Source organism: Phoenix dactylifera, unplaced genomic scaffold, assembly GCF_009389715.1.
Source record: "Phoenix dactylifera cultivar Barhee BC4 unplaced genomic scaffold, palm_55x_up_171113_PBpolish2nd_filt_p 000130F, whole genome shotgun sequence".
NCBI lineage: Eukaryota > Viridiplantae > Streptophyta > Magnoliopsida > Arecales > Arecaceae > Phoenix > Phoenix dactylifera.
Genome location: NW_024067692.1, coordinates 1,146,331 through 1,171,161, shown reverse-complemented (window position 1 = coordinate 1,171,161; position 24,831 = coordinate 1,146,331). Strand labels below are relative to the sequence as shown.

Genomic DNA, 24,831 nt, shown 5'->3' with positions numbered 1-24,831 from the left:
GTCTTCTAGAGCAGCCTCCTTCTCTTGAATTTCCATGACTAGTCCATATAAAGCTTCTTTCATTTGTTTTGCCCTTGCTCTAGTCATTGGACCTCCAATTCCTTGTAATGGATCTTTGGAATTAGGGCCAGCCCCTTGATCTCGAATTTGTCCTCCTAGTTCTTTTATTGGAGATCAGAGTCATATTAATCTTCAAAGCCTGATCAGGATCTTTCCATAATGATGTACAAGATGAAACCGCCAAGTTGGGTAGCACTCAATCAAGTCGACAACATGCTAGTATAAAGATTAAGATATTCCATTGCTAGTAAATTGAATACGCTTGCAAGCTGCTAGTGTTCCCATTTGCATGGGTCAAACTGCAATTCAAAGGTAGATGCAAATAGCAGTTTTGATATTGTTATCCATCGCCCATATACATATTCGGTACTTCATCATGCTAAATATACCTCTAATTATCCCAACTAAAATTTACGATCATACAAAACTACAACATCCACAAAAATTAACCATTTAAAAATTGTATTCCGAATCAAGCATGTCTTAAATATAAAACCATGACTGACATGACAAGAATCGATAAAGATCAAACACTTGCCAAATTCACTCCTAACCAAGTCTACCTTTTAACTGTAGTACCCCAGCAGAACACCTCCAAAGTATCTTGCTTTGCATTTCTACCAATCATCACCCTTCCTTGCCCTCCCCCGGCATTGTCTAGATTCTTCCTCTTCTAATCAAGATTCTCACCACGTGTCAATCCGGCAAATCCTGACCGCAGCATAACATGCTCCCCCCCTCGTTCCTATCTTAATCCCACGGTCCACCCCACCCGACCGCCTCTTCTCCTGGTTCCCCCACTATTTTCTCCCAATTCTATACTTATTCCATCCGCTTCTTATTCCTTTTTGTTTTTTTTTTTATGTCGCCCCTCTTTTCAAACAAATCACCCGCAGCGCCATGCCCCGCTTAAAACCAATGGCCTTTCACGTCGCGTGCCCGATCACTTGGTTCGTTTCCCCCCTCTCGGCTCTCTCCCTCTCTCTCCCTCCCCCCTCCCTACTCTCTCTCTAAAACGCTCTTTTCTTTCTAAATAGTTTCGTGAGTTTTTGGCAGCCGGTTGATATGCGACTGCGAGCTCGGCTTCCCGGAGGAGCTACGGAGCCCGCGGGCGCGGAGGGAGTTCGAGGAGCAGGGCGAGAGGCTTGAGGAGTTCTTGAAGGACCCGTGGCTCGTGAGGGCCGGCAGCGGTGGCGGAGGAGGGGGCACCGTCCAGGTTCTTGTTCCCAAGGTCGTGCCAACGCCGGCACCTCCCCTGCCGCCGTCGACCTCGGGGGACCATGGCGGAGGCGGGGATGACGCGCTCTCGTCTGCGCATGTCCGGTGGGCTGCGTTGCAGCGGCAGGCGGCGGCCGCGTCGATGGCCGCGGAGGATTACGTCCGGCGATTGGAGGCCGGCGGGGCCGCGGTGAGTTCTTCTCGTTGGTTCTTTTGTGTTACTTGATTCATGGGCTGGGGTTTCTTGTTTAATCGGGGTTTGTTTCCGTCGTCCGTGGGTTTTGGGAAATTTTGAGGTTTTAAATGAATTTGACGGGGGAGAGATTTAATCTTATTCCTAATTTTCATGATTTTGAAGTATATTGCTCTTGCTTTCGTTTGCTCGAGAAATGCAACGTATAATCCCTTGTGATTTCCTCTTGAGTCAGTTTTGCGATCAATGCAATCTATTGCTAGTTTTTAGCGATATTATAAAATTGAACCAACAGGAGCAATATTTGAAATTGGTATACATTAATCACAATTTTTGCTGGAATGATGTTTGTGCACATTCATTTCCTCATAAATGATTTTATTGTAGTATCTTCTTTTCAATTGCTCATATATACTTTTCCCTTTCCTTAAGAAGTCGAGTTTGTCCCAAAGCCAACTGAAGATATTCTCATATCACCCTCACATTGTTAAAGGTCTGGCACGACTTGCTGCACTTTGACGTCATGTGCCGGAGACTGATGCACAAGATACAATGCGCTGTCAAAGGATGCACTAATTTGACCTGAATTTTTAAAATTTCACTTTTTCTGTGATAAGCAGATATGTTTTCGGTGGTAGAACCAGGGGAGCGGCCCCACCACATACACATTAATTTCAGGCATCACAGCCTCTTTCCTTATTTTCCTGCTCGATCAACACCATCCTTTTGTGCCTGTTTAGAAGAACAGAATCCCCATTGACAAATTTCTTGTTATACTTTCTTAATTCTTGGTTGCTCCATGAATATATGTTTAGTTAGTTGTATGACATGCAGCTTTCTATCTGCAAGACGACAGGATTTATTTGATTTTCTTATGAAAGTTTGTGTTTAAACCAATTTGTTGTTTACCCAGGTTGCCAGCCTATGTTACATGCCAAGTAAGGACATGATAGGCATGAAATGACATATAGTTCTACTGTTCTAGTATGATGTGGAAGTGTTACGCATAGGGTTTAGAAAAGGATGGTTCTGTCCGGCTAATGTTAATTGACGTGAAATACAATATTTATCTATAGGATGAAACATCTATATATCTTTATAGTAGGTTCGAACTGGCCTTTTCAATAGACAGAAAGTGCAGAAATTCAGCTTGATAGGCTCTATTTTTGTGGCTTTTGAAATAGTTTCTGTTTGTTTTGCCCTTTCCTGTAGTAAAATTGGCATGTCTACTGTGCCTGGTGGGTTCAGAAGGCCTATCTGATGAATGGATGCAACCTGATAAAATTCGATGAAGATACATTGTTAAGATGCTTTTGCACCCCACTTGTATGCCGCTTTGCAACCCAGCTGGAAACTTTCTAATTTTTCCTTGACTCCTACTAGACTTCCTATTTTTTTGGGCAAATAATCCATATAATATGCATATGTCTACTTATAAAAGAGCAAGATTCATTTGATTTCTTATTTATGATAATTACAAAAATTTCCTATTTTTATTGTGGAATTGGATTTCTGGCCTGTGGCGTGTGTTGCATGAGGGCATGCTTGGCATGGCATGGCATCCAGTTTCCTACAACATGTGCATTATTACCTAGAATCTGGTCAAAAAACAGTCTTATTTTATTATGCTATTTCATACTGAAATTCATTATCTGTAACTTTGATATAGTCTGGTAAAGGAACACTCAAGCGATGTGCATGCTGGTGTCAGCCCCTCTGTTGAACAATCTACAGAAGATATTTTTGTGAAAATTTTTCCAATTCAGGCTTAGAAAATGAATCTTTTGTATATTTATGATGAAACCCTTAAGCATCTACAGTATATCAGAACTAGCCAATCAGAGAAATGGACATATTCTTGTTGATAAGTTATATTTCTGCTGCTTTTTGAATATGCCTTAAAAACCTTGTTTGTAGTAAACCTAGTGAGCTCGGTATGCTTGATCGGTTTAGACGGATGGTCGCAAACTTGTGATCCGGTACTTGGTAAGAGGTGTCGAAGATACATGGTTGGGATGCATGATGCTCACTTAAGACGACTTGAGTACCTGACAACCCCTTCACTGATTGTGATGCCTCAAATAAATATTTCTTCTGTAGTGGCCCATGCTGCACATGTAGCCTTCATTGGATTATTTTTGGCCCTGCTATTCATCATGAGAGTGTCTTCATGTCATATCATTTCATTAAGAGACACGCAAATGCCTTGAAATGAAATACGTGAAAAAAAAGTGCCACCCTTTGTAGTAATTTTAAGCAGTGTTTGAAGAACCAACCTTACCGCAGTAAGGAACTCCCTTACCAAGGTGTTCCAAGTAGTGTCCCATATTGACGTTACGAATCATGTGGCTATATGGGGGCATACTGCTGTTCATACTGTGTTGGTACGTGGCTAGTGCGTGCCCATACCATGGTACTTCAAACCTTGAATTTAAGTTCGAGATCTTTCCTGATCGGGATCTTTCTAAAAGAGAAGTTCTATTGTAAAGCATGATGCTCACTAACCATGCTGAAAAGTAACCAATGATTTTTTGTTTTTATGGCTGGCCATGGATCCTTTGTGTTAAATATTATATTCTCTGTGTTCTTGGCTGAATCTTTGACTGTTTCAAACATTCAGACCACAACTTGTCTTGCTTAAAAGGGAATGTTATTGCATTTCTGGTTAAAAATTGATATCATGAATATAAAGCCAAACTGGAATCAATTGTAAGAACCAAATTGGAGAGGGTCCTTGGATAAGGATCAATTTTTATCATAAGATCCAGAGTTGGAACTTGAGACCCGGATAATGGATCATACAATCCTTGGATCATCAGATCCATATCTAGATCTCCTTATTACATATGAAAGCATTTATATGATCCATCTTTTACAATCCACTTGATTTATTTCACTTTTAGAATGACACATTCATCATTAATGAGCTTTTAAAACATAAAATTATAAATATGCTAAGGGATATTAAATTTCAAAAGTAAGGAAAAAGAGATTTAGTTATTTGGAAGCTAAGACCTAGAAGTAGAGTTTGATATCTCTGCAATCACTTTTGGTAGTAGATTCCTTTTCTTCTATGATCTTCTACTTAAAGGATTTGGTGAAAACTCATTGTTAAACATATTTTGTTGGTTATATTCAAAATTAAGATTTGGTTTTTTCTAAGGTCTGCTGAACCGGCCGGTAAGGAAAAAGATATTTAGTTATTTGGAAGCTAAGACCTAGAAGTAGAGTTTGATATCTCTGCAATCACTTTTGGTAGTAGATTCTTTTTCTTCTATGATCTTCTACCTAAAGGATTTGGTGAAAACTCATTGTTAAACATATTTTGTTGGTTATATTCAAAATTAGGATTTGGTTTTTTCTAAGGTCTGCTGAACCGGCCCGTACCGGCCGGTTCGGCCTATACTGTACCGGTACCGCTCGTGACCGGTACAGTACAGCCTTTGAAAACGTTTCGCACCGGTAGGGAAGAAGAAGAGGAAGAAGAGGGAAGAAGAGAAAGAAAGAGGAAGAAAGAAGAGGAAGAAGAGGAGAAAGAGGAGTACCGATTCACAGTTCGCACCTAGCCTCGGGCTGACCCCCTCCCGAGCACCCCGACGACGGTGACGAGGATCACCCCCCTCCTGGTCAGTTTCTTCCTTCCTTTCTTGCTCATAGGAGAAGGGGGAAAAGAGAGGAGAAGAGAGGAGGAGAGTGGAGAAGAAAGGCGAGGAGAGAAGGTTCAGGAAGGACGAAGAGAAGGAAAAGAAAAAAGAAAAAAAAGTCCATGCGCAGTATCCTGCGTTGGGAACTGTGCCCGCATAGGGCAGCACTTCCACACGGAATGCCCCGCGTGGGCCATTTAATGCCACAGAGTGGCATTTAACGTGGACCTCCGCGCGTGCGTCTGCACGTTGGCTTTTTTTCTTCCTTGGCCGCGCGTCGGCTTCGTGGATTTTCCTTGGCCGGTTCGGCACTGGATCCAACCGGTACCGAACCGGTACGGGTGCCCACCGGTACATCGGTACAGTCGGTACGACAGATCTTGGTTCATACTTTTTTTCTACATGTGAGAAAACTCCATGTTAATGTCCTGTATGGTTCGTTGAGGAAGAAAATTTTATTTCTCAAGAAACAAAAGAAAGAAGACAGTTTTGTACTTTGAACATGATGATGATGACAGTGAAGATGATGACATGTCGCTTCTCTTTTCTAGGCTTATTTTAACATACATTGTTTAGGAGTCAATTTGAGATATCTATGGACTATATGGCAGTATACGACTATATTAAACAATTAAGCACAATGCTTGTTTTTTGGATATGATGAGTACAGGATTACTAAAAAGTGAACTTATATCTTTTTTTTTATTTACTATAATATAATTCAATCATGTTATTCACTCGTCATATTCATTGACTTTATTTTAATGTTTAAAATAAATCAAAAAAAGAATCTTCTAGGACCTCTACATTGTGACATGATCTTGATATGATTGTACGCCAACTACATTAAGAAGCAAAAAATTGGGTTAACTTTGCCTATAATGACAAAGCAATTATTTACAATGCTAAAACGTTGCTATATATAGATTATTTTTAATGGGTGAAATTGAAATAACAAACTTCCATGTTTGTTCTTGTCAATAATATTCCCATCCTAATGTACTTTACTCTCTTGATGCAATCCTATCCAATCTTTCTCTCTCTCTCTCTTTATATGTGTATATGTATATATGTATGTACAATTGTACATATACATATATTGCTGGTTGTCTCCTTTGCGCGTGCGCGTATATGTATATCTCTGTGTGTGTGTGTGTCTGTATACACACACACATATTATATATATTGTTGGTTGTTTCTTTCTTTGCTCACTTTTCCTTTTAGTAGATCAAAATTGACCATGTTTCTCCTTTCCTATTAGTAAAGAAATATTTAAAATAAGTTCATCTTACCCTCATGGGCAGCGAACTTGCCCATATCTTGGTAGAAATGAGAAATCAAATGAGGATGGTGGGGGAGTATGATATACAAGGGTAACCCTTATATGGAGGGGAGGAGCAGTTGGCTTGATAATTTGGGAGAGAACCCTCTTAACATTTGAGTTGAGATTGAATTCTCCAACTACATCCCGAGATTAGATGTCAAAATTTGTTCAATGATCCTGAATGTATTGAGATTGCAAGATTAGGTGCTTCTCAAGCCCCTTCTACTTCTTCCATCCCCTCTTCCACCCATTCCTTAGTTAAATTAAAGTCTTAACATTATATTTACTACCAATAATTTTCATGTTGACCAAGATATCAGTTTGTACTAATATATGGAATTCATCAATACTATACGCAAACAATTTCATCACAAACTCAATCTTTGCCCTTGTTACGTTGGCCAATGTAACTCAAAATATTGTTCAAATACAATGTCAATAGATTAGTGAAGATTTTTTGGTCTTTTTAAATGGCTTTAAATAAACCATTAAAGATTAAAAACAATACCTTAAAAGATATTAAATCTTCGTATTAATGATATTTTAGTGTATTGGTTCTAATTCCTATACACTAGCAGATAAAATATCTCAGTTCTTTCCAAATTTTCTGAATTCTATCTTGGTTGAGATAAATTAAGCCTTGGATTTTTCTTGGTATCAACCACCCATCAAGATGGCTGAGAATCGGTATTTAAAAATCTTGTTTAACAACCATATATGAGATATGACATAAATTAGGTACTTAATCATGGTAAATTAAGACCTTAATTCATCTTGGTATCAACCACTCATCGAGATGGCCGAGATATTGATTTTTTAAAAATCTTGTTTACCAACCATATGAAAGAGATATTATATAAATTTGGTATCTAGGCATTTAAATGCCACCAAAGCACTAAGGCCCGTTTGGTTGCGGGTAATATGGCATGAAAAAATAAATCCCATGTCATATTACCATTTTTATATAAAAAGTGGATGAGAGAGATGGTAAAATAAATGGTAGGTCCCATGCAAGGTCGGTGGAACCATGTCGAACCGGGCAGTTCTGACCGGTCCAAGCCGTACCAGTGGCTCACTAGTACGGTTCCGGCAACAGTTTTCATTGCCAGACCCGGAGAAGGAGAAGGAAAGAGAGAGCGAGCGGAGGAGGGGGAGGGAGAGGGCGGGATGCCGACGGAGGGCGGTGGAGCCCGACCGAGGCTGTAGGAAGCGAGGCCGCGGCTAGACCCCTGTTTTGTTCAAAATAGAGGAACCGGCTGTGGCCTTGGCCGGCTCTCCGCCGGCGTCCGCCACCCTCCGCCGGTCTTTCTCCCTCTCTCCCCCTTCTCTCTCTTTTTCTCTTTTCTATAGTCTGCGTGCCGTTTCCTCTGCTGTACAGGCCCGACATGGCCCGTACCGACTCTATCGCCAGAGAACCGGTACGGTGCCCGGTATCGGTTCCGCTGACCTTAGTCCCATGTCTATTTTTTTTGAGAGAAAAGGCAAGACAAATACTACCCTCAAGTGGTATTTGTTTTTTCATGCTGGATTATTGAGTGGCGGTAATTTGAAAATATCATTTCTTGATGGAAATATTCTCACTTATATTATATTAATATAATATATATTGCTAATATTTATAAAAATAATATATATATATATATATATTTAATATTAATATATTTATTAAAATAATTAACAAATATTTATTAATTGTCGATAAATCTAACATAGGATTTATTTATATTTAATATATTTATCTATATACCAAAACATACTAAAATTTATTTATAATAATAAATATATTTTCTAATTTATGTATAATTAATTAAAAAAATATTTATTAACTCATGTAAATATATTTCAATATTCAAAATGGCCAATATTGATAGTGTTTATGTGTGCGAGCCATAATGACCAACAAATGGATTGATAAAGAAATGTTATTACCTAAATTGTATATTTAAGGGTATTGTTGGAAATTTGGCAATATTCTTATATAAGATTACATCGAATCAACATAGTAATCTTTTTTTGATGCTATTTTCTCGAGTAATTTTTTTACCAACCAAATGTGGTAAAATTTATTTCTCTCCGCAATCATTTTCCTAGATACATGATTCTCAGGAATCATCAAATTACCTCGTAATCTGACATATCCCATCCAGATGAACCCTAAGAGTAAATATGCTACGCTGGGCCTTTAGTTTTGTTTTTAAGGACATGGAAAAGACCATGGCTTCACCTTTCGCTTCAAAGTAATTATTTACCACAACATTTCTTTAAGAAGCAATAGGAGAAGTCTTGAAATCAATACCTATATTTGTCCAAACCTTCAACTTTTATCAGCCTCCCACATTATGTATCCAGTAGCAACTTCCTGGGCATCCAAACTATACACAATTTTCTACTAAACTATTGTCACCTTATTCTTTTTTAATTTGAGAAATATGGTGCGAATGCCACCATCTGGTTTTTAACCGGAAGCCTCTCCCCAGCACATGGAATCACAAGAGAGGTGCCTAACAGTGGACCCAAGTTCTACTGGCCATTGTCACATTTGTATTGGGTGGGGAACTTCAACACTTCTCCCTAACTGATGTCTTATCTGTCTGTCTTATGATATTTGTGCTTCAATATTTGTTTTGATAAACAGGTTTGGGTAGTCTTCAGACGCCATTCTTTTTGTTGTTTTTTTTGGCTTCTTTTCTGTTTGAATCAATGTGTGCTGGGGTCGTTGATGGGATGGGTTGGTTCAAATTTGGATTGAGTTAGCCTTATTTACTGAAATATACTACAGATTTTTTTAGTCTCTTGAATGCTACTCGACTGTGTTGCCCACTTTTTCCCTGTTTGGTCCTTGGTTACATGAATGAAACTTATCATTCATTTATTTTGGGATTTGTGAGAAAATTCCTAAAATAAGTTATGATTTGAAGATATCTCAATATTAGCAACATATGCAGATATACTACTGCAATGCTACTGCATTTTTATATTGACATGTGATTGTCTCATTGGACTGGTGTTCTATCCATAACTGACTCATTTATCTTCTTGGGTCATTCTGCAGTGGTGCTGGATATTGGGTCAGATTTAGTCCAGAAATGCCCCCTCCTATTTTGCTTCATATTTGTTAGGCAATTAGGCATGCCAGCCAACTATTTGATCAGCTTGCTTTTTATTCAACATTCTGACCAGCATTTAATACCTGTCTCATTACTTATTTCGTAGTTGATGAATCTCTCGTCATAATTTTGACTTGAGAATGAAATTCCAAATAACTGACGATTAAATTAGCTCTGTAACTATTTACCTGTGGGAAGTTATTCTTGCAACATATGAATTTGCAAGCTTTGCTTCGTTTCCTTCATCTCATTTCCCTACTGTAGAGAGTTTATCTTAGTAAGTAATTTCAACTTTGATGTTGGTGCTAGTTATTATAACTTTATAGAGCATTTATGCATTGAAATGAAACATTCTTGACTTTGTTATAAGGATCAGGTTGCATTATCCTGAAGATGTACCTAATTTGATTTTAACATCCTTATGTTGCTTTATCAAATAGTTCAGTGTGTTAACGGATTTCTTACTATGTTGAAATCCAGATGTTAGTAATTTAGTTTTCAATCTGATTTGAGTGAAGCATCACTTGAAGAATTTAGTTTTTCCATTTAATGATTTCTTTTGAAAGTGTAGATGATCCTTTTGAAGGAGGTTGACAAAGATCCTTGTGTTGTCACAGGAGGTACCAGGAGAAGCAGCTAATACTCTTGTTACAGAAGATCAATGTTCTTCAATCAAGGTTATGTGCCGTATTTGCTTCTCTGGTGAGAGTGAAGGCAGCGAAAGAGCTATGAAGATGCTGCCATGCAAATTCTGCCATAAGAAGTACCATAGAAGTTGCTTGAAAGTTTGGGCTGAACATAGAGGTTTCTGATTTAACCTCTCAGTTCTTTTAGAAAACCATTTACATCTACTTACGTACTTGAACGTGCTGTACTTGCAGATCTATTTCATTGGAGTTCATGGGCATGCCCCTCTTGCCGCATTTGTGAGGTTAGTTCTTTGTTTCTCCAAGGTAGTAGCCCTTAACCTATACATAAAAACCACAATGATGCATTGTGAGTCACATAAAGGATGTGCATTTTAGTTTTAGTCTACTCTTAGACTTGGCCCAAGTTGATGGAATTTTGTTTACTGCTTTTCATTATGGTTTAAGATTTTCCTCTTTGGAATTTATAACTTCTCGAGGGTTGGAAAGACTCTTTACTCTCTTCTGACTGATTACTAGTTTGCTGAATGATCTCCAGTTGTTATTTTTTTACTGCTGCTGATTTTGTTTTGGATAAGTTCATGAAAGATAGAAGCTTCTTTGATGCTTAGGCTTCAGGAGTTGTGTCTCACCTCAAGTAGTTCTTTGCTGTGTGAGAAGGCTGTTGAGCTCTTCTACTCTCTCTTTATTATCTAATATCTACCAAACCTTATGTCATGATACCAAACTTTTAGATATTTGGGGTGGAATTCACGAGAGAGCTTCTTTGTATTCTTTCATCATAGGAGGAGAAAGATGGTGTTAAGTATTAAATATTCCCAGCAGGTATACATCTTCTTATGGTTCACAGGTAAGTATACGTATTCATGTAGTTACAAACAAGAAGAGGTGGGTTAGACAAGTAACTTGCTCAGATTTTGCCTCTTGGGAGAAGAGACTCTCGAACATACACAACTTTTTGATAACTGTTCAAATTTCAATCCTCCATTAAGTGCTTTCTTCTCAAGAGATCCACTGATTAATATGGTAGGTATGAAGCCTCAGTTGCTCCATGTTATAAATCATGGCTTTAGATAAATATGTGATTTGAACAAAAAAAAGGAGACATGGATGTTTTCTATAAAGGCCTTTGAGTCAAGTTCTGAAGTTAAGGCCAAAAGAGAGATTTTTTGCTGGAAATGGGCCAAATCAAATCAGTTTCATCTGGAACTAAGCCGAAAGTAACCCACAACAATAAGTTTCTGTTAATTTTTGCCACTTCCAAGGTTTGGCTAACAAATGTATGCCATAAAAACCTTATGACTATCCTGTTTGCCTATTTCTGTTGGTGCATAGCATGGATGTTTATTCCATATTGATCAACTCCCAGCAGGTTGCTGGAGTTTTGCTTACAAAGACAAATTTACTTCCTTCTAAGTAAATGTACTGAAAGTAATCAGGTAGCCAGTACCAGGGGCCTGAACTTCATGTAGGTGTTGATGTCAGTTAAATTTTTTGTTCTTCAGATTTGTCGAAGAGTAGGTGATCCCACTAAGTTAATGTTTTGTAAAAGGTGTGATGGTGCTTACCATTGCTATTGTCAACAGCCTCCACACAAGGTGAATTCAGTTCTCTGGCTTTCTTGTCTGAAAATTTTGAAATAACTAACATTTCTTTTTGAAAAAAATTCAGAACGTCAGTCATGGGCCTTATTTATGTCCAAAACATACAAGATGTCATAGCTGTGGATCTACTGTCCCTGGAAGTGGACTTAGCACAAGGTATTGGCTGTTCATTTTTGTCCTAAGGTTTGTGTATTTTTGTGTTCTGTCAGGGGGCTTTAGCCTTCTTTTGTTGGATTGTTGATGCATGAAGTGTTTTTGAACAACAAAGTTAAGGTAATCAGTGTATATGTTGGTCTAGTAACTTGTTCTCACATGGCATGATGTGTTTGTTGGTCATGCAGGTGGTTTTTAGGGTATACCTGCTGCGATGCTTGTGGAAGATTGTTTGTGAAGGGAAAATATTGTCCTGTTTGTTTGAAGGTACTGGTCGATGTTTTTAGAACCATAAGCAAACTGATTTTCTATTGAAATATCCCTAGACAGAAATTCAGAATTACTGTCTCTGGAAATGTTCGTATTGTTGAAATTGTGATTGAAAATTTCTCTGGTAGATAATGGGCTTTTGGTATATATGCTTGGTTTTCATGCTTAGCTGCTTTTGTTTCAAAGACATTTTGATATATTGTAAAACAAAGATACAGACACCTCAAAGATGTAGGCGTACCTCAAGCTTAGATATGTTCTCCCCTTTCCTTTTCTGAACTACTTCTCTTGTTTGCTGGTAATGCATGAAGGTGGACCAGTATGTCCATATAGATTTAATGAGTGACCAAGTTTTCTCATGTTTAAATTTTGTAGGTCTACAGAGATTCTGAAATGACGCCCATGGTTTGCTGTGATGTTTGTCAACAATGGGTGCACTGTGTATGTGATGGCATCAGGTTTGTATTAAATTGTCTAATGGCTTACTGCCTTTTAGCATTTTTTTCACCCTCATCTCTCATTCTGTTTCATTTAACTTCTTAAAGAGTGACATTTTCTGTTCAGACTATGGATGTATAGGGACTATGTATATCTCTATATATACTGGGAGTTATTTATGTATGTATATTGGGAAGGCCTCGGAGTCCTGCATGTGTGTGTTGGACTCCAAGAGCTTCCGCATTTTAAAGGAACTTGGCACAACTCTGAACTCTGAATTCAGAAAACAAAGAGCGAACAGGCTTTCCTAAAAAGAAATTATACACAGGTGTGCAGCCTCCCTCAAAGCTGCAGTTTTCCATCCACTTTCCGTCGTGTCTAAAGCACACAAGGGATTCTACCTATTAGCAATGGAATTACTATTATTGTTTGTTAACTATGACAAAATCAACACATGGTTGTTGGTCAGTATCATGAATGGTTCGGTACAATTTATTTCCTAATAAATTACTGTTAATACTGTCTGAAAGGTTCTTGCAGCATGGACATTATATATATATATATATATATATATAAAGAGATTAACTGTTCTTGATGTGATAATGTATCGGAAGCAAACCTGAGTCCTGGACCCAACTTTAATTGCATTTCACATTTGATGCATCCACGAGTTGACTGTCTTATTTACCGCCTCTCTAAAACTATAGTTTCTTGGAAGAAGAATTATCTTTTCTTATGATTAGATTTGAAGAGCACAATTGTCAGCTTCGTGTCTCAGTTCTACATTTCTTGCAGTGATGAAAAGTATCAGCAGTTCCAGGCAGATGGAAACTTGTACTACAAATGTCTTGCATGTCGTGGAGATTGTTACCAGGTGACATTTACTGTTCTTGTAGTTGGAAGAAAATTTGCTGGAGCCTGTTTGTGTTATAACTGATGCACTACATAATGGTCAGGTCAAGGATATGGAAGATGCTGTTCGAGAGCTTTGGTGGAGGAGAGATAAAGCTGACCGTGATCTAACTGCAAGCTTGAGAGCTGCTGCTGGACTGCCAACTCAGGAGGAGATATTTTCTATTTGTCCCTACTCAGATGATGAAGAAACTAGTCCAGTTATACCAAAGAATGATTATGGGAGATCATCAAAAATTTCTGTCAAATCTTTGACTGATAAAGCAAGCAAGAATTCTAAAGAACATGGAATAAATTTCTCCAAAAGATCGTCCAGTAAGAAATATACAAGTAAGGGGCATCAGGTGCAATTTTCTGGTAAGCCTGAAGAGCCATATCAACATAATGAAAGGCAGCATGTGGTGAGATCACCGGAGAGCAGCCTCAGAGACCCTAAGTTTGATGAGACAAAGCCATACAGAAATGATGCCCAGGCCTACTTCTCATCTCCTTTGACCAGAAGTCTAGGCAATGATAAGGGGAAATCTTCTTTTGATCAAATGGGAAGTAATAACCAAATGTTTATTGAGGAAGGTGTAGGTAACAACTCTGATAAGATGCCTAAGGTCCATATAAAATGTAGCAAATCACCAGGATTGCATGTGAAAGAGGGAGTTGGAAAAGAATCGAGCAAAACTGAGACTGTGAAAGGAACTAAATTAGTCATACATTTTGGCGCAAAAAATAGAAATGCACCCCCTAAGTCTGACGCTTCAAGTTTTCACAAGGATCAAGATGTTAATGCCTCCAAAGGTATGTGCCTTTCCCTGACCAGTTATTCAGTTGATCGTGTTCTCTGTTCTCAAGTTTTACACCTGGTTTGGAAATTGACATGCTTGTTTTTATCTAGTTAATATTGTGCCAAGGCATGACATTACATCACTGTTTGCTAGAACTTGTCGCGACAAATACTAATCGTCAGAAATCGTTCCATTCATCTTCCATAAGTCTTTTCCAAGTTACATACTAAGTTGTTTTCAAATGTTCTCAATCCAAAGTCTTATTTTTTTTTTCGTTTTAAAGCATTATCTCTCCTATCTGAAAGATATTGGTTAAAACTGTCCCTTATTGACTGAAATTAAAAGAGCTTACTGGTGGGATCAAGTAGAAGCTGATTAATGGTATAGTATGACCACTTGGGACTTCTATTGCCCCTAGCATGTGCAATTTTGACAAGTTCATGGTTTCAATAATGTGAAAGCTTATCACAAAACATTTCTTAACTTTATTTGGTCATATTGTTGAATTGTTTGGTATTCATAATGTACTCAGATTTAGCTTTGGCTATTGCATGCACCATACTGATCAGGCAACTCTGATTTATCATTATGATAACTTACCACAATCGACGCATTTCAGCAAAAAAATTCTTGTAAATGAACTTATACTAAATTTACTTGATTCATCATCTTCTTCTTCCTCTTCTTCCCTTTTTCCTTGGAAAACTACTTGTAAATTTCTTTATCCCTGCCTTTTTACTTGGCTTTTGAATATTGAGCCGTTGTATTAATAGCAAACAAAGATACGAACCTACATTTTGAAATTTAAATCGTCTATTTAACTGTCATCTCAATTGCAATTACTTTACCTTGGTTGCAGGAAGTGAAGGCATGAGCGAGCTAGTAATGAAAGAATCTAAGAACTATGTAGTTGATTCTCATCCTGTAATTGCCAGAAATCATGACGGAAAAGGTAATGTTATCATGTGGTAGCTGATTGTTTCTTGTGTAGTGTTGTTTTTTTCCTGCATTAAGTTTTAAGGAAACTACTTTCGTTTGATATTTTTTCTCAGTACCTTCTTGCTCCTGTTTGATGGGTGAAAGCTCTCAACCCTCTCATGATGTTATTTAATCGACTAAATTCTTAGGCATAAATTCTTAAGATAAGAGTCTAATATTTTCAGGGGCTAAACTTGAAAACTCAACTCAGATTAAAAGTTCAAGACATGGAGATAGAGAAGATAGTGTGATAAAGCTTAGAAAGATATCCGAGACACACAGGAAAAGAAGAGCCAATATTGCTGAGTGTGAACCTATGACTGCTTGCAGAAGTCCTCTTATAATAAGAAAAACAAGCACAGAGGTAGACCCTGCAATAAAGACTCGGTCTCAGACCACATGGACACATAATGATGATTTGCCAGGGAAAAATTCTCTGAATACAACTGTTAATTTGCAAAGTGAAATCCATGATGTGGCTGAATCACCGTTTACTTCCAAGTCCTCCGATGATCCCAAACCATTATTGAAGTTAAAATTCAAGAACCCGTTTTTTGAACATCGAAACTCTTGGGCACCTAGTGAAGGAGAGGAGAAGAATCCTGTCAAAGGGCAGAGATCGAAGAGAAAGAGACCATTGTTTCACAAAGAAAATAATCAGGTGGATGATAACAAGGCACAGCCGAATCAGGAAGATCCAATAGATGAAGTTGGTGATGCAAACTGGACATTGCAGAAGCTGGGTAAGGATGCGATTGGAAAGAGTCGAAGTTCATGAAGCATCAGAGAATTCTGGGTGAGTTTTCTTGAATACCTTGCATCCAATCATAGTATTTTGACTTGTAAAAGCTTGACACAATATTCAATTCTTATTATAGAAATTTGATGAATAATACATATTCCTCTTTGGGACTGATATCAGAGACAAGCTGAAAACCTTTATCCTCTTATAGTGTAGAGGCCACATTGTGCTATGCGTGCGTTCTGGACCATTCAATTTATCATTTTTTTAAGACAAAAACTGAAACCTTGTGTTTTCTGTTCTTCATTGGTTTATCATTAGATTCAATAAAATCTGAAAAGTGCTGCTTAATGCTACATAAGAAATGGATGGTTTGTTATATGATCTTGATATATGGTTGTGTTAACCTTCTTGGCAAACACTAATGCATGCCGAAACATGTTGCAGAAAATTCATATATTTATCTTATGGATGTGTGTGAAAGTTTCATGCCTTCTATCAATTATCATTGAACCATGTAATAAAGATGGAAACCTTGAAATAAATAAATAAGGTGAATCCCATGCACGAGATCAAAGGCTGCTTTTAGCATCCCATGATTTAACCTACCAGTTAGTAACTCCGAAAAAGATACTTCAAATCACATGTCGTGTCTGTATTGGATATGTATTAGACGGCGGTACTTGCTGGATACTTCTCGGATACATGTCTGATACTTTTGTAAAGTGTTTTATTATTCAAAATTTACTTCAGATAACACACTTGAGAATCAGTTGAGATCATGGTTTGCCGTACCGGTCAGTACGGGTCGGTGCCGGTCGGTACATACCGGTACTGGATCCTACCGATACGGTACAACTACATATTTCGGTATCCAACCGTACCGGCCTGAACCGGCCAGTCCGTACCGGCTTCAAATTTTTTTTGGCTTTTAGCCCCATCGGTACAGTACCGGTTCGGCTCGGTTTGGTTCGGTACTGTACCGGTACCGATGCCCACCGGTACGTCGGTAAAATCGGTACCGTGTACCTTTTATTCATTGAGATACTTATTTAATGCCTCCAAAAATTAGGAGGATGGTGTTTTCTTCTTTTTCTAATGTCAACCTTTTAATGATGCATGGTCAATTTTGTATTTTATGATGTTAATATTAAAGTATAAAGCATTAACTGGGCTCTATGGATTTGGGTGATGACTAAATAATAAGATTGTAAAACTGATGCTATCACGTATCGTAGGGGCTGTTATTTTGATAGCTTATTGTTATCTTTAGATGATTTTTTACACGCATATAAACACATGCATGTATACATAGTTATTATTGTATATGTGTGTGTGTTTATGTATTTATGCATTTATGAATGTATAAAATATATACCAATTGATGTATCCTAGCTATATTGTATCCTACTTTTTCGAGGTTTGCCGTATCAGCATATTCATATTGCCATATCCATATCTTGTATTCATGCCCGTGCATTATAGCTGAACTTTTTTATTAGACAATGTTGTCACTGTCCTTGTGCGAATATTTTTGCCACAGGACAGTAGTCTACTCTGATACTGCTTGGATCAATTTACAATCCAATGGAAGTGGGAGAAAAGACGAACAATTTCTTGTGCAAGGAGGAAAATAACTTTCATTCAAAAACTTGGATGCCTCCTCATTACAATTCATGACTATTTATAGGCAAGTCATGGGTAACATGAAAAGACAAAAGAAAATGAAAGGACAAGAGTCACCTTAATATGGGTAACTCACACAATAAAAGATATCAAAGCCAAAACTAAATTCTCTTGGAAAATTTAAAAGATCAAAAGACACCTGCCTCTTAAAATACTATAACTTTCCAACCATAACTCAAATTTTAATTTTCTTAGGCTTGTTGGAAAGAAGAGAGAGAGAGAGACCTAAAACTTTTATGTTAATAACTTTTCTAAATTCGGCCATTTAGTACTCTGAAAATGGCATGCAAGCTGTATGACATCCATGCACCTGCATCATACTCCCCTGGTTGAAGCTCAACTTGTCCTCGAGTTGTCCAATGCCTCTTCTTTATTATGATATGGAATTAGATCAGAAATATTGAAGGTAGCACAAACTCCATAGTCACCAGGAAGTTCAATTTGATAGGCATTTTCTCCAATACGCTTAAGAACTCGAAATGGTCCATCGGCATGATCTTGTAATTTGCTATATCTTTCATGGGGGAATCGTTCTTTACGAAGATGAATCCATACAAGGTCGCCTTCTTTAAATGATGCCGAACGTCGATACTTATCAGCTCTCTCCTTAAACTTTTGATTGCTCTTTTCAATCTTGGATCGAACTTGCTCATGCATCTTTTTGATTTCATTAGCCTTGCTTCTGCATCACCGCTAAATCGAACAACATGAGGAAGGGGAGCTAGATCAAGGGGGCCATTAGGATTGCACCCATAGACGATCTCAGAAGGACTAGCACCGGTAGTAGAACTACTTGAGCGGTTGTATGCAAACTCCGCTTGAGGAAGAATTAAGTCTCATTGCTTCTTGTTGTTGCCCAAATAACTTCGAATAAGATTGCCAAGGCTTCGATTCACTACTTCCGTTTGACCATCGGTTTGTGGATGATGAGAAGAACTGAACTGATGTTTGGTGCCCAATTTCGCCTATAGAGTCCGCCAAAAGTGTCCTACAAATTTTGGATCTCAGTCCGAAGTGAAAGTCTTTGGGATGCCATGAAGTTTGACAATCTCTCGAAAATAAAGGTCAGCAATTTTAGATGTATCATAGGTCTTCTCGCAAGGTACAAAATGTGCCATTTTAGAGAATCGATCAACAACCACCATGACCGAATCCTTTCCACGTTGAGTGCGAGGAAGACCAAGAACGAAATCAATACTTACATCCTCCCACGGAGCTTGAGGTACAGGAAAAGGAGTATAAAGGCCGGTGTTTTGAGCTCAGCTTTTGGCAATATGGCATGTTCGACGTAAGTTGACATATCTCTCTACATCCTTTCTCATCTTCGGCCAAAAAAAATTTTCTTTGACAAGGATTAAAGTCTTGTCTCGGCCAAAGTGTCCTCCAAGTCCTCCATTGTGGGCTTCTTTGATGATTGCTTGGCGAAGAGAGCAATTAGCAATACATAATTGGTTACCTTTAAACAAGTAACCTTCTTGAATTGAATAATCTTCATGAGAAGCATCATTGCATCGAGCCCAAATCTCGCCAAAATAATCATCATTAGAATAGAGATCTTTGATGAAATCAAAATCGATTACCTTAATCTCTAAGGTTGACAACAAAGCATGTCTTCGACTAAGAGCATCCGCAACTTGATTGAGACTTCCGGCTTTATGACGGATGGTGAAGGTAAAAGATTGCAAAAATTCAATCCACTTGGCATGCCTTGCACTAAGCTTGTGTTGAGTATTGAGGAATTGCAAGGCTTCATGATCGGAGTAGAGAACAAATTCCTTAGTCACAAGATAGTGCCGCCAATGATGAAGAGCCTCAACAATAGCATAAAATTCTTTATCATATGTTGAATAGTTCTTTCGCCCATCTCCAAGTTTGGCAGTAAAGAAGGCAATAAGGCGTCCTTCTTGACTAAACACCGTGCCAATGCCCACATTAGAGGCATCACAATCCACCTCGAAAACTTTTTCAAAATCTGGCAAGGCAAGGATAGGGGCCGTTGTCATTAATACCTTAAGCTTCTCAAAACTTTCTTGAGCCTCCATAGTCCATTGATAGGATCCACCTTTCAAACAATTTGTGATGGGAGCCATAATAGAACTGAAATGCCGTATAAACCTTCGATAAAATGTGGCCAACCCATAAAAGCTCCGGATCTCGTGAATGGTATGAGGTACCGGCCAACTAGAGATAGCTTCAATCTTCTTAGGATCAACTTTGATGCCGTTGGCGGTGACCATATAACCCAAAAATATTAGGCTATCGGTCAAGAAGTCGCATTTGCGAAGGTTGACATAGAGCTTCTCCTTTCGCAACATCATAAAGATTTGTCTAAGATGCTCTAAGTGTTGCTCTTGATCTCTACTATAGACCAAAATGTTGTCAAAGTAAACAACAACAAATTTACCTATATAAGGCTTGAAGATTTGATTCATGAGGCGCATGAATGTGCTTGGTGCATTAGAGAGCCCAAATGGCATCACAAGCCATTCATATAGTCCATCTCTTGTCTTGAATGCCGTCTTCCATTCGTCACCCGGTCTCATGCAAATTTGATGATAGCCACTTCGAAGATCAAGCTTGCAGAAGATGCAAGTGCCGGCAAGTTGATCTAACATGTCGTCTAGCCGAGGGATAGGAAAACAATATTTGATGGTGATCTTGTTAACAGCTCGGATACCAATATATATGCGCCATGTTCCATCCTTTTTGGGGACAAGTAAGGCAGGAACCGCACATGGACTTATGCTTTCACGTACCAAACCTTTGGCCACCAACTCGTTCACTTGTCTTTGCAATTCTTCATGCTCCTTGGGACTCATGCTATATGCCGCCTTGTTTGGTAAAGTTGCACCTGGCATAAGATCAATGCAATGTTGAATTTCTCTTATTGATGGAAGACCAGAAGGAATTTCATCAGGAGTCACATCTCGGAATTCCTGCAAAAAAGAAGTAATCTTGGGTGGAAATAAATTGCCCTCCGGGTTAGATTCCACCATTATGAGAGAATATGCTTGGGAGGCTTCTCGAATTTCAACTTCAAATTCTGCCATGGACAAAAAGGTACTTTCCTCTCCCTTAAAGGGTTTGGGTGTGTTGTCCATTTTTGAAGGCCCAAGGGTTATTTTGACACCATCCTTCAAGAATGCATAAGTATTTTTGTATCCATCATGAACAACCCTTCTATCAAATAACCATAGCCTCCCTAAAAGTAAATGGCAAGCGTCCATAGGAACCACATCGCACCATATTTCATCACGGTAATTTTTTCCAATTGAAAATTGAACAAGGCAACGTTGGAAAATTTTTATCTCATTTCCTTTCTTAAGCCAAGAAAGAGAATATGGGTGGTGATGAGGTTCTGTCTTGAGTTTCAACTTTTCCACCATCTCCATTGAGACACAATTCTCGCAACTTCGTCCATCAATAATGACATTGCAAATTTTGTCATGAGCCGTACATCGAATATGAAAGATGTTGTGCCGGAGCCACATGTGATCATTTTTGCTTCGTATTGATTCAGGGTTCGACGGACCACAAGAGCTTCACCATGATCACTATATGTGATGTCTTCTTCAATTTCATTATATATAGAATCTGATTCATTTTCTTCACCATCATCTTCTTCGGCAAGAGAAACCACTCTTCTATTTGGACACTCAGAAGCAATATGCCCATAGCCAGAACACTTGAAACATTGAGGTCGAGATGATGTTGGCCGAGAAGAAGATGAAGCATTTTTTTTCACCATTGTGGTTGGCTTGACTGTAGAGGACGAATGAGATTGCGATGCACTCCCCCGGTTAGGAATGCCCTCACGCTTGAAATTTCGGCCTCCAGGAGCATTTGTTGAACCATTTTCTTGCCGTTGTTGAAGTTGGCGTTCCACCTTAGTAGCAAGTTTAATAACATCATTAAGAGAAATAAAAGAATGAAGGTGTACCATATCATGGATGTCACGCCTCAATCCGCTAAGGTAACGAGCTATTGTTTGCTCTTCGGGCTCTGCTACACCACAACGAACCATAAGATTGTCGAACTCTTCAGTGTACTCCACGGTTCGCATCCCTTGAGTGAATTGATACATAGTGAGAAATGCATCTTGAAGGTAATTTTCGGGAAGGTACTTTTTGCGAAGCTTTTTCTTCATTTTCTCCCAAGTACGGATCTTGGTTTTGCCCTCCTTTGCTTTTTTCAACTTGAGGCGCTCCCACCAGATTGATACATGCTTTCGAAGCTTGATAGCTACGATCTTCACTTAAAGCTCATCGGAGACCTCTTTGTAGTCAAAGATCCGCTCAACAGTGTTAAGTCAATCTAGAAAGATGTCGGGTTGCATTTTTTCTTCAAACTCAGGAATGCCTACCTTGATGTATGGAAATCGAAATTGATGACGATGTTGGTGAGATGAAGAAGAATTGCTCCTCCTACCATGACGTGAACTTTGGTCACGGAAGGTATTGCGATCTTCTTCAGTGGTGCCGCCCTCCTTTTTACTTGGGTTTTGCTCATAACGAGCCAACCTTTCGATAAGGTTTTGGAATTGCCGCCGTAACTCATCATTCTCTATGTCGCGAAGATCTCGCTCTCTACGAGGTTCTTCATCGCTAGAAGGACCTAGGTTGCCTCGGCTCGCCATGGTTGGTTGAAGCTTGCGTCACCACCACCACGAGAAATGTGATAGGTTTCCTCTCGAAATGTCAAGAGATGATAACCTGGCTTTGATACCACTAGATACCGCTTGGATCAATTTGCAATCCAATGGAAGTGGGAGAAAAGACAAGAACAATTTCTTGTACAAGGAGGAAAATAACTTTCATTCAAAAATTTGGATGCCTCCTCATTACAATTCATGACTATTTATAGGCAAGTCATGGGTAACATGAAAAGACAAAAGAAAATGAATGGCCAAGAGTCACCTTAATATGGGTAACTCACACAATAAAAGATATCAAAGCCAAAACTAAATTCTCTTGGAAAATTTAAAAGGTCAAAAGACACCTGCCTCTTAAAATACCTATAACTTTCCAACCATTACTCGAATTTTAATATTCTTAGGCTTGTTGGAAAGAAGAGAGAGAGACTTGAAACTTTTATGTCAATAACTTTTCTAAATTTGGCCATTTAGTACTCTGAAAATGGCATGCAAGCTGTATGACGTCCATGCACCTGCATCATACTCCCTCGATGGGAGGCAGAAAAGTTGAGGTGGTGCTCCACTTATGGAGATGTCCCAAATTGTTGGGTAAAGTGTAAGTGTCTGTAATGTAGGCACAAGGGAGTGGTTTGTCATGCTGTTGAAGGCATTTCATCTTTATTAGTTCGTACAGATGATGGAAGTTCCAAGACCTTGGAGATTGGAAAGCAGGCAGTTCGCTTAAGCTCTCAGAAACATAAAGAGGCAAAACTATAACACCTTCATGTTCTTATCTGCATCACTGCTGTAAATGTTGTCACCTGTATGTTCTGACTGCAAGTAGCTTTCCCTGGTAGCATGGGTGCATTGGTGCCCTCCTTGTTTATTTCATCACAAGTTTAGCCATTTTATTGTGCAGGCAGAGCAAAGCTAAGGCAAAAAATAACTCATTCTGTATAGAGTCATCTTCTGAAGATTGCTGATTCCTCCAATCAAGCATGCTTTTGAACTGTTTCCTTGCATCAAGTTCAACTTGGATTAGTTTTGTTGCTGAAGAATGGCATGAACAAGAAGCTCCTGTTGCCCTGTTCTCCTCAGAGGTTCTCTGTTGATGACTTCTGGTTTCTCTTTGTGTAGTGTTGTTCTTTTACGATGTGGAAGATGCAATGCTGTTGGCGTTCCCGACTTAATCAAGGGAGGGGCATGTTGTTGGAAAAAATAATGGGCTCTGTTATCTGCAGCATGAGGTTGGGTAGGAGAAGCTGAACCCTTATTTATACCCAGTCAAATTAACCTTCTGTGTCGTGTTGTTTGACGAGTCCAGTGGGGTTTAACAACTGACGGCGTTGGTAAGTACATGCAACTGGATGCTACAGCATAAAATCAGTGCAGTTCAGTTGGTGGATAATAATGCAAAATGATTCGACTGTGATGGAATCTCAATTTCTGTTTGATGATCTTTGTACTCCCATGGACTTGGATAAAGTTTAGATTTTACACTTTGCTTTTGAGTTCTTTCTGCATATAGATTTTCAACAAATATGACTCTTTTTTTTTAGCAATTAATCATGCCCAGGAAGATGCTACCTACTGCTTAATTTTCTTTGGAGTCCAAGGGTCATTAGGTTGTAGCTGATATTGCATCGTAATTGGAACTGCATACAGGCATAACTTGTTTTGGTGGCAAGCAGGTGCAACTGTAGTAACTAGTTGTTTTGGTTGCCTGTAATTAGAAACTAAAATTTCAAAATCTGTGTTTGGTTGTCTTTTAGTGGAAGAGTGTCACCTTGCAAATAAGAGTGTTCAATTACCCTCCTGAGGTTATCCCGGCCAACCTGTTTTGCTTTGTACATTGTTCAATAATTACCTTAGCGGACATATGAATTGTTTGATCAAAATGACATATGGTTGACTTTGATTGGTCATTGTTGATTCAATTTGGCCATAACTGTTGAGGATGACCGATGCTTTTTCCTGGTTGAATCGACTGACTCCTACACCATTATAGATAGTTTAATTTAATGCCGAATAACCCTAGTAGGGCCTGGTCTTGGTTCATACTGATTAGTCAACAAAATTCTCCTCTCATCACTTGCTTTTATGTGTAGTAAAAAAAGTCGATTTTATTAAAATGTGGAAGTCTAACTACAGCATTGATGTACATGTTTCCTTACAATCTAACGAATGCAAACATGACTGAGTTAATTCGTTGCTATTTCTTTCTCAACTGCTTCGTGAAATCGGCTCCATAGACACAGATAGCTTGAGAATGCGAAACCCTAGAGGTTTTGTTTTATGGCAAATACTTATTTTCAGAATATCATCAATATCATCCCATAATATAATAGCTTTTAGCAATTCATAGTCGCTCAAAATTCATGTGCCACTCTATATCTCAAGTTGCTATTCCTATGTTGGTAAAAACTATTGCATACTTCAGACA

At 38.5% G+C, this 24,831-nt stretch overlaps 1 protein-coding gene across 1 annotated transcript; it reads left to right on the top strand.

Annotated features, from left to right (window-relative positions):
- Positions 1–906: 906 nt before the first annotated feature.
- On the top strand, positions 907–23,974 carry LOC103703699. Its single transcript, XM_026803248.2, has 13 exons — positions 907–1,010; positions 1,117–1,468; positions 10,164–10,350; positions 10,428–10,477; positions 11,699–11,791; positions 11,865–11,953; positions 12,139–12,217; positions 12,596–12,678; positions 13,454–13,532; positions 13,615–14,362; positions 15,209–15,301; positions 15,513–16,123; positions 23,308–23,974. Exons 1-12 carry the CDS (start codon positions 961–963, stop codon positions 16,103–16,105), a joined length of 2,496 nt encoding a protein of 831 aa, XP_026659049.1. The 5' UTR covers positions 907–960; the 3' UTR covers positions 16,106–16,123; positions 23,308–23,974.
- Positions 23,975–24,831: the final 857 nt, after the last annotated feature.